The following is a 10,048-nucleotide window of genomic DNA, read 5'->3' as shown; positions in this document are numbered from 1 at the left end:
ACTAGGTAGGTTTGTTATTGAACGTATCCATTCCAAACGTAATGTGAAGTTGACACTCGTTTGACAAAATCGTCAGTTGACATGAAACAATTTTGACATTGGATGGGTTGATTGAAACGTCCTGTCGTTCGATTATCGAATGATGAGTGAAATAGTGTTTTTATTAAATAATTAATCGAAAATATATTTAATACATATGCAAAACGATGTCTGACATCAATATGGAGAAGTTTGCAGTTCCAGATTTTGTGCCAGAACGCTATGTGAAGGAGTTAGCGAGGTCGTGTGTCGGAGGGGAGGAGCTGCAGCAGCAAAAGGTGAAAATTGAAGGCTTAGCTGAGGAGACAGCTAATGCTCTTAAGAAAAATGTTTACGAAAACTATATGCAGTTTATTGAAACTGCTACCGAAATATCCCACCTAGAAGCCGAAATGTATAAACTTTCGCATTTACTGAGCGATCAGAGAACGGTGCTCACCACTCTGTCCCAAGCGTCAATTTTAGGTAACGATAACGCTTTATCGCGTGAATCACTCGATAACCATGACTTAGAAGCTGAACGAGTTGAAGAAGAGCGAAGAAACAAACTTAATCTAATTACAGAAAAGGTTGAAGGTTGCATGAATTTATTAGATGTACCCGATAGAAACTTATTACATGAAGGAGATTTACTAGAAATAGATGCCGAAGAGAATACTGCCTTACAAAGAATGCATGTTTACTTATTTAATGATTGCCTAATGTTGACATCTTGGATTTCCAATCGGCGTGGCCCCATGAGATATAAGTTTCAAATTAGTTATCCTATTAGTACCTTAGCTGTAGTTAATGTTCGAGATTTAGGTACTGTTAAACAAGCTTTTAAGGTGCTAGCATTTCCTGACACTAGAGTATTTCAATGTAATAGTTTAGCAATTAAAAAAGACTGGCTTGATAAGTTTGAGACTGCTAAGAAGTTGCACATAGAGAAAGAAACATTAAAACAAAAGAAAAAGGATAGTATGGATAAACCAAAACCTGAAATGCTCGAGTCTCCAAGCCTCTCAGTAGAGGAGATACCGTCTCCACAAATAACACCACTACCTGACTGGCTGGCTGATGTAATTGAGGAATTAGATGTGCTAATTGTAGAAAGACACTTCCAAAAAACCTATGACTTAATGACCTCAGCACAAAAAACCTTAAACACTGAAGAGTTCAAAAATCACCCACAGAGAGCTGATATTTTGAAAAAAATTGATCAAAAGCAAAAGGTATTGACAGAGATTTTATTGAAAGAATTGGATGTCACTCACAACTGGAGTCCCAGAGGTGGGTTGAGGTCCTCGCGCCATCCTGTACAGATACTCAATAAGTTTAATATGACAAGTCAAGCCTGTGAGCTGTTTCTAGATATTTGTAGTCACACAGTCAAAGCTCATGTGAAAGGAGTTCAATTAGAGGGTTCTATACTTAGTTATGTAAAGCAAGTGGGGGATGTATTCTTCTGCTCACTGAGCGATGCCTTAATAGAGTTCACTACCTTATTTCCTAAGAATAAAGTTAGCAGTTTCATAGTCTGGGCTAGTATGCAGCTTAGGATACTTATGAGTCAAATTATTAAGCAAGTATTCACACCACAATGTGCTTTGGATTCTGTGTTGAATTGTGTTCAGAGTTTGAGAGAGCAGTGTGAACTGTTCTGTGAGTTTGGTCTCGATTTAAGATTTCAAATGAATAGTTGCTTAAGAACTCCGATTATTAAAGCGTTGAAGGAATATAAAGAAAAGATAGTTGACTCCATGAAGACTAAAGTATCAGAAGATAAATGGACACCAGTTAATATGCATACTAAAGTGGGCACTAATAAATTTTTATTACAAATGACAGATTTGGGAATGAATTTGACAAAGTATGTAATAAATGAAACATGGGTTGATTTGTCAAGCAGTACAATATGGTTTGTACAATCAATTATGACTCTTCAAACTATTGGCCTTAAAATTGTAACAAAAGACATGATGGATGTTGTTGATGATTGTATTTATGCTATTTATAATGCTAGGCTGACGTTATCAGTCAGCAATGACACAAGTTATTCACAGAAAAATTATAAATTTTTATTAGATGTAGTTATGCCTCTAATGCTTAGAAGTTACAAGGAAGAAGTCGGCTATGAAAATGAAAAATTGATGGGTCTAGCTAAAAAGCATGGTGTAAATATTGCACCACCAAAGAAATCTAACATCACAAAGTATACAAGCAATGAATATTTATGAGAATAGTAAGAACGGATAATAATGTGTATATTATTTTTATGCTGAAGCTTTAATGTTGTAATATATAGATGGTAAGCATGCAGAATTTTGTAAGATTATTTAAAAACTGATCAAATTAAAATTTATATTATATGAAAGTTAAATAATACGAAATTTTAATAAACCGAGAGTCATGGTTAAATGTTGCTTTTTATTTTAACACCTTTTTTTTGTTATAAAAATAATGAAAACGAAAACAATGTTACAGGCCTTTATTATGTTTAAAGCACATTGATAACAACAATAATATATCACATAAATATATGTTTTAATAAATATAACTATAATTATTCCTCCATGAGAGTTTCGATAAAAGTGTTTCCATTAATTATTTTAGTCGTTAAAATAACGAATTCAACATTGGAATCTTCTTGCTGGCTGATTGAACGTAATGCTGAGATTTCGTGGTAGGTACAGCCGCCGATGAAAAATATTAAAATCACTTTAGGGCTGTCTACAGAAGAATTTTCACTTGTAACAGAATTCCGTCTAACCATGCGTGGCTGTAGCGTTTGTAGTTCATCTACTGTAGGTCCTGGTAGAGCTCCCATAACATCCACAATACCTGAAACATTTGAATAATTTTCTGCATTGGTATTAACTTGAAATTTGGTGGCAAAATGTTTTTTTTTACACATTTAAAAAAATTTTAAGTAGGTAAACCTACCTATTAAGTAGTAATCTTAATTCTTGTAAGTTTAATTTAATTTTGAATAAATCAAATTGATTCCAATAAATCACTTAAAAATAATTTTACCTACATTATTGTGTACGTACATTTTACAAACAAAACTTAATCGAATCCAAACAGGATATTCTAACCAACATAACGGATAACTTACGGGACTCTTGATAGTCCATCATTGAATTTACAAGTCAAATTCTTGCATTTGAATATTTTCGCATCTATAGCTATTCACAACAAAGTGCTACTTTTTGCAAAGTTCAAATATATGTAGATCTTCTTTATTCTCTTTTTATAGTCTGTCCACTATAAGAATTGCTTTTTGACAGCTCGACGGGTGATACCAGAAGTGATGTTCAAAAGATTATCGATTGTGATACCATTTCAATTATAAATTCAAAATATTATCATAAATCGAATCAGGTACGTAAATAATAATTACAACGTAAACGTACTAATAAGATATGTAATAATAAGACCACATGTCTATGCATTGTATGTTAAAACTAAACTAAATTAATATTTTATTATTTATTGGTTTCTATCTTACAATTTGGTTGTCTTTACGTTTAAATTATATAACATAGTAGAAGAGTTTTTCTGTATCGGATATATTTTACAGAGTATTTCTATCGATTATTTTAATCTATCGACCCATCATTGAATAATTCTGTGTAGGCATCACTAAGTGGGCGGGACCTGTCCATGAAGTACGATAATTATTTGTATGACATTTTAACATAGACAATACAATTAAACATAGGCGTGAAGCTGTCAAAAAGCAAATAATATAATGGACAGAGTATAATTTTAAATATACTCAAATAATTAAAAGATCTTGTAATATGTTTTTGAAACTGATGTGTTTTAAATTGATTCAGAGACATCATAAAAAATCAATAGTAAGCCCACAATACATGGCATGAATATTGTATTAGCATAATAAGTAGGCGTTTAAAAATAGCGTCATCTGGCACTGATTGCTATTTATCAAATACCGAGTTCGTGCGATAACACGCTATTGAGTCATTTCATTTGCACTCAGTGATTTTAGTTTTCGTTATAATGACCGCTATGTGAGATGCGAATTTAAATGTTTTGTTTTAATTATGATATGAGGAAGTTTAATATAAATTTTTAAGCTAATTATTTTTATCGTGTGTACATGTACATGGCGTTGATATATAAATTATACCATTGGACATTGTTTAATAAATTCTAAAACAGGAGGCATAACGGAGATATGTTATAACAATAATTAAAAAATATTAATGACATACAATAATTAGTTTTACAGAGGTTTACAAAATAATCTGATCTACCTTATTATACCCGTTTTTTCTTCAGGCTATTAATAACCCACATTATTATGTTTTGACGCAAAAATATATCAGTCAACTAAGTGACAAAAAGTTACAATATATGTTTATAATAATTTCATACCAGCCCAGCCTTTATTCTTCGAGATGTGTTCGCTCAGTCTCACTGAGAGGGGAATGTATTTGCTCGATAGATAACTCTTCTCTGTAGCATCTAACTCTGATTCGTCCATTGTTAGGTGTAACGCCTAAAATATTTACCAACATTAATATTTTGTTTAAAAATGTAAAATTTATGAAATTTCTAAATATTATTTTGCATGAATTATGGTAACAGATATTATAAATTAATTTTTATAGCACAAATCACCAAGCGATTCATATTAAATTGTCAATAAAATACAAAGCAATAAAGCAATAGATTCTAAAATTGTCCTAAAACAGATAAAGTTACAAATTTTGTAGTAATATTTCTAACAGTCAATAAATAAACATCACGCGAGACTTATTGTTTTGTCAGTATCGATTCGAATAATTATAGAAACATAATATTGTATCGTACCTTTCTCAAAACCGCATACTGTCTAGACCCAGTTTGTGGTTTGAGCAATCCACACTTCTCTAGATTGCATAATGTGAGCCAAGTCTTTAACCCATACACTTGTACTAATTCTCGTTTGTAGTATTCTAGTACTTTCGGCTTTAAACCCGATCCCGTGGCGCATTGGAGACAGATCAACCTTAATACCTAGGGAATAATAATAAGGGAAGATTTTAAGCAATTTTTGCGGTAATTTTAAGCTAGATTATTTAGTTAATTATTATTATATGTGATGAATAGTATCGGAAATACCGATTACCGATACTTTTCATCACATATATCCCGATACTTTTTATCGAAATTATTTCTTGATCAATTTATTGTTTTAACAACAAGAACCGTTCTCAGTTCGAACACAAGTTTCATTTTTTATTAGATGCGCAATAAGTATGAAAAAGTAATTGTTAGAAATAATACTACCTTCGTCAAAGGCGCCTTCTGAGCGATAAGGTCTTCAATAAATGTACAAACTTTCTCATTATCAAGGCAGTTTAAGAAATCCTCTTCACACTGTATCTTGTCGTGGAAATCAAACGAATCTGTAGTCTGAAAAAGAATATCTATCATTACTAACTTATACATATTGGATTTTTCTTAGACTAAGATTTTGAGAGCATTCATTTGTAAACTTTTATTTCATAATTAATTAATATCATAAATACGACATTTAGTGTGTATTTTCGTTTGATGGTCTTTCACTTCGACACGGAAAGATTTTATGGCATAATTTTTACACAGCCTCATTATTACAGTAAAACATCTCATTCCCATAAGAATTTCTTTTGACTATGCGATCGAAGCCGCGGGCAGAAAGCTAGTAAACACATACTATTTACCTCTTTAATATATTCCGCTATAGCTGTATGTGTGGCCAGCGACTGTTTGTTGGCCAACATCTGCGGCAGTCGGGACACAAATTGCTTGATTTCTTGCACCGATTTGTCGTTGTGTCTCTCGTCCAGTTGTGTTTTTATTACGCGAGCTTTTTTCGATAGTACTGTTCCCACCTGCAAAAATGATAAGACATAGTCAACTTTTTTCTTTGTAGTTAACTGTGATGTGAAAGGCTCTGGAGTCTTTTCATAAAACTAATTAATTGAATCAGTTTGTTAAGCATTTTTCTGTACCCAAAAAATGGCAAAAAAATGAGTTTCATATACATTCAAAGTACTGGGTTCGATTTGAAGATTGTTTTAAGGCCACAAACTTTAGATCAAAGACATTTCAAAAAATATTATATTCAGTACAATATTAATTCAAAATATCTAACAGTAGTAAAGCTACAATCCCGCAGCTCTGTGTACAGTTCTTCACTGCTGTTCAATATGACTCGCTTTCTTTCCCTCGCTGTCACTTCTGGGTTAGTGTCATCTGGACTAACGAATTTGTGCCCTGGGAATGTTGCTGTGGAATTCTTTATGCCGTATAGTTCATCTGAAAAATATAATTTAATGTCTTTAATTTGTCACTAGCTGTGCCATTCGGACGATTTATATTTTCTATAGATTATATGTTATTCAGGGAAATATGTTTCAGCACTGCCAAGTATTATAAGTTTCATGTGAAAGTTTATAAACAAACGAATTTAAGAATATCCTGAAAACCGTGTTTATTTTAGAGGGATATTTATCTATCTTAATTTAATGAGGGTAGGCATAAATTACACATTATGAAGTCAATGAACAAGATGAGGTATCATTAAAACAAAATAGACTTGCTGGGAGTAGTCAATGATAGTTTAAAAATCAAATACAATGCAGGTACTACCAGGAAATTGTGTTATGAATTTAACCACTGTGTAAGGATTTAAGCGAACCACATTGACCTGTTTGGTTACTTACCGATCAACCCTTCGTATGTTAATTGTGTCGCCATAACGCTTGTGAAGTCAATGGCTCGATCTATCAAAAGCAGTTGATCTATACATGATGTGGTAGCACCTTTTGGACCCAGTCCCTGTTCCTCTTTGTTTAGACGACAAAGGAGGTCCCATACCTAAGAACCAGTAAAATAATATAGTTTTTATAATTTTGTTGTATGCTGTATAGCTGTATCATAGATAATATAATACACTTTGTTGTCTATGTATAGTGATAGGTATGACGTATTCAGTCATTTTTGAAGTGAAAACTTCTTTAGCAGCGTTGAGCACTTTTTCTGTAATGGGATCTTAAACTCGCGTCAGGACACGTGACCTGATCGAAAAAGCGTAAGACGGATACCATTCCAAAATATCAAACATGCTCGACGTTAATAATCAAGTTTTCACTTCTGCCGGCACTCCCGGAGTGCAACCCGTCTTTTTTTTCTGTTAATTCTATAGAATTTTCAATTGATTTGGATAATCGGCGATTAGATTCATGATCTATTTTATTTTGCTTCAATGTGCCCACAACTTTAAATTTTTATATATTAATGTTCACCTGCTTAGCTGCTTGTCCCTTTCCAAACACACGCGGCACTATGCCATAGAGCTGCTGTATAGTCCTTAATGCTTGAGCTGCATTGTACAAGCATGTTGGATCACCTTCCAAATAATTCTCTCTGAAAAATAAAACATTACTAAGAAAAGGTCTACTTTTTATCTACAGCAAAAAAATTATCTAGGTTTTTATTAAGTACATTGTACCAAAGAAATATTTTTCATACAATCGGTATACAGTAGTAACATCAAACAACAGTCTTAAAATAATTTCCAATAAATAAGCATGATGCAAGTTTTTACCTAAAATCATTTTGCAGTTCAAGTGACATTAAATCACTATCAAATGGAAATATATCACAGATAAACTCTTGTATTGTGAGATTATTGTACACTCCTCTGTTCTTAAGATGTTTCTCGCACAATTCACTTCTTCGTGGCACAAAGAAAAGGTGGAACTCCACTGGTGCACCCTGCTTGCTTCTGTAAAAACATACATGCACATTTATATATGGAGAAAGTACAGACTTGAATGGTTCATCACTACATAGTATAAAAGAAAGGCGTTTTCTCTGTCCATATATCCCTATGTACGCTTAAATCTTTAAAACTTTGCAAAGGATTTTGTGTGATTTTTCTTTAATACATAGAAGAAGGTTTTAGACTTTAGTATATAATGTATTAGATTATAGATAAAGCAGGCGAAGCCACGGGCGGAAAGCTACTACATTATATGAACCAGTCAACTCAACTCACAAGTGGGTATTTTGAAAAATTTTCATGTTATCTTTGTAATAACTCAGGCCCCGGAATCACAGACACAATTGAAAATCTATTGTGTCGTGGACCGATCGGGCCGCTTGGGGCTCAATGGGTTAATACCATACATATAACTTATTTATGGCTTACCTTAAAGACTGAATATAGTCTGCAACTAAATCCATTAAGAATATCTTTGGCCTAGCAATGAAAATGATGTGTTTAACTGATATTGTAGGCAGGCTCCCTGGTCGCAACGGGAACATGTCGGCCACTTCATGTTCCTTTAACAAAGAGTACTGTGCCACTAAACCTACAGGACCTGCGAGCCATTCGTCCCAGATTGTCACCTTAAAAAATAAACACAAATAGTAAATAAATAAGAAGCTTTTCTTTCATTATGATATTACATGGACGTATGTATTGTATGGACGTCGTTAGTAGTGGCACTGTCTCCATCGTTATGCTGCACGTAGATACACTTACCTTTGGGCCCTCACATAGTTGTAGTAGATTTAATAACTCCTTTCTCATCGTTTCTTGGATTATAGCGACATTCAACCTTCCTCCGGACAAATGTGTGCACATTTTTGTTTCTTTCATATTCTACGAGTCTTTCAGATATCAATACTGTTTTGTTATTATGGAATAAGATTTTTAATCACTGTTTAGTGTTCGCGTTTATTGATATTTAAAATCCGATTGTCAAATGTCATTTTCTTGACTTTTTTTAACTGACAATGACATCCTGACATTTGGTAATGGTCCGGGAGCCAGCAGCAGATTTTATGACCAAGTTCCTCTCAAGCGGTAATTAGTAAAATGCATCAAAGTATAGTATTATGAAGCCTCGTGAACGTCAGCTGGAGCTCGGTTGGGGGGAAGAGCGGTTGTAGCCTCCCGTATCAGCTGACGGTTTTTCCACCAAGATACAGCCAGCTGACATATATATTTATCCACAGTTACATATAAGCTATCATCAGGTAAATTTTTGTTTGAGAGGAAATAACGGAAAATAAATTTTTCTTTAAATTTAACTTTCATGTTCGAGACACCAGCTGACGTATAATACACCATGTTGTAACCAGCTGACTATTTTTTTTCGTTGAGATATTGGGTTAGCTACAATTTGACAAATTTTTAGCTGAGAGGAAATGAATGAATGAATGTATTTTTTTTCCTATGTGCGTGGGAGGCTACAACCGCTCACCCCCCCAACCGAGCGCCAGCTGACGTTCACGAGGCTTTATAATACTATACTCTCATGCGTCTGACGAATTATCTCTTGAGAGGAAATAATGAACCAAATTTGCACCTGGCTCCCTAACCATAAGTTAACAGTAAAAATTTTTACAAGTTCAGTTAATAAAATATATTATTAATAATACATAAATCATACTTTTTGTATTTATTGCAATATTTTAGAGGTATACTTCTCCTCATGATTTGATCAAATTGTATATACATCTAAACAGTTTTCTTCTTTTTTAAGAATTAAAAGTCTATGGTTATTTTTTTGGCGGGAAAGTTGACAGACTGACACTGAAAAAAAATAGGTTTGGTTTTAGTGGTTTCGTAATTCCTTAAAATAATTTTAATTACGTTAAAAATAGACGTAAAAAATACGGCTCATTTCAAAATAATGTTTAAGTGAATTACACAGGTAATATTGAAATAATTTTGCTACCTGCTCACTGTAAGGATGATAGGATACAATCAATTTATATTTTCCATAATAATTTCAAATTAAGTAGCCATCCTCTCCCTTTAATTAATTACTTATTTGAATTCTAATAAGGCCCAAATAATGTACTTACTTACTTTCAATTCAAACCAATCGTTAGTATATATTTTATAAAACTACCCACTACATGTTCGTTGTTACATTCAGGATGGATGTGTGTCAATGTGTGTTGTGAAATATATTTTAATTTTATTAATATACATCCGTTCTATATCAATATA

General features: G+C 33.0%; 2 protein-coding genes across 2 annotated transcripts; one reads left to right on the top strand and one right to left on the bottom strand.

The window, feature by feature from the left end:
- Window positions 1-98: 98 nt before the first annotated feature.
- On the top strand, window positions 99-2,439 carry Exo84 (exocyst complex component Exo84). The gene has a single exon (XM_089709109.1). The coding sequence runs from the start codon at window positions 207-209 to the stop codon at window positions 2,256-2,258; it is 2,052 nt and encodes a 683-aa protein (XP_089565235.1). The 5' UTR covers window positions 99-206; the 3' UTR covers window positions 2,259-2,439.
- Window positions 2,440-2,494: 55 nt separating this feature from the next.
- On the bottom strand, window positions 2,495-8,795 carry car (vacuolar protein sorting-associated protein 33A). Its single transcript, XM_089709110.1, has 11 exons — window positions 8,570-8,795; window positions 8,234-8,433; window positions 7,628-7,807; window positions 7,326-7,446; window positions 6,744-6,897; window positions 6,173-6,336; window positions 5,739-5,909; window positions 5,323-5,448; window positions 4,864-5,049; window positions 4,426-4,549; window positions 2,495-2,862 (listed from the first exon to the last, which is right to left on the bottom strand). The coding sequence occupies exons 1-11, from the start codon at window positions 8,684-8,686 to the stop codon at window positions 2,585-2,587; spliced, it is 1,821 nt and encodes a 606-aa protein (XP_089565236.1). The 5' UTR covers window positions 8,687-8,795; the 3' UTR covers window positions 2,495-2,584.
- Window positions 8,796-10,048: the final 1,253 nt, after the last annotated feature.

Source organism: Colias philodice, chromosome 21 (assembly GCF_061535455.1).
Source record: "Colias philodice isolate Cphi_HAF_F1 chromosome 21, ilColPhil1 Martin Lab GWU primary, whole genome shotgun sequence".
NCBI classification, from domain to species: Eukaryota; Metazoa; Arthropoda; class Insecta; order Lepidoptera; family Pieridae; genus Colias; species Colias philodice.
Note: the sequence above shows the minus strand (reverse complement) of the source record. Positions and strands in the feature narration are given on the sequence as shown.

Bases quoted from the DNA above. Each gene is read 5' to 3' on its own strand.
- Exo84 (XM_089709109.1), top strand. From the start codon at position 207: ATGTCTGACATCAATATGGAGAAGTTTGCAGTTCCAGATTTTGTGCCA.
- car (XM_089709110.1), bottom strand. From the start codon at position 8,686: ATGAAAGAAACAAAAATGTGCACACATTTGTCCGGAGGAAGGTTGAAT. The intron at 7,808-8,233 runs GTAAGCCATAAA...ATGTTTTTACAG, and splicing joins GACTATATTCAGTCTTTAAG to AAGCAAGCAGGGTGCACCAG. The intron at 5,449-5,738 runs GTAAATAGTATG...ATTCTTTTTCAG, and splicing joins TAGCGGAATATATTAAAGAG to ACTACAGATTCGTTTGATTT.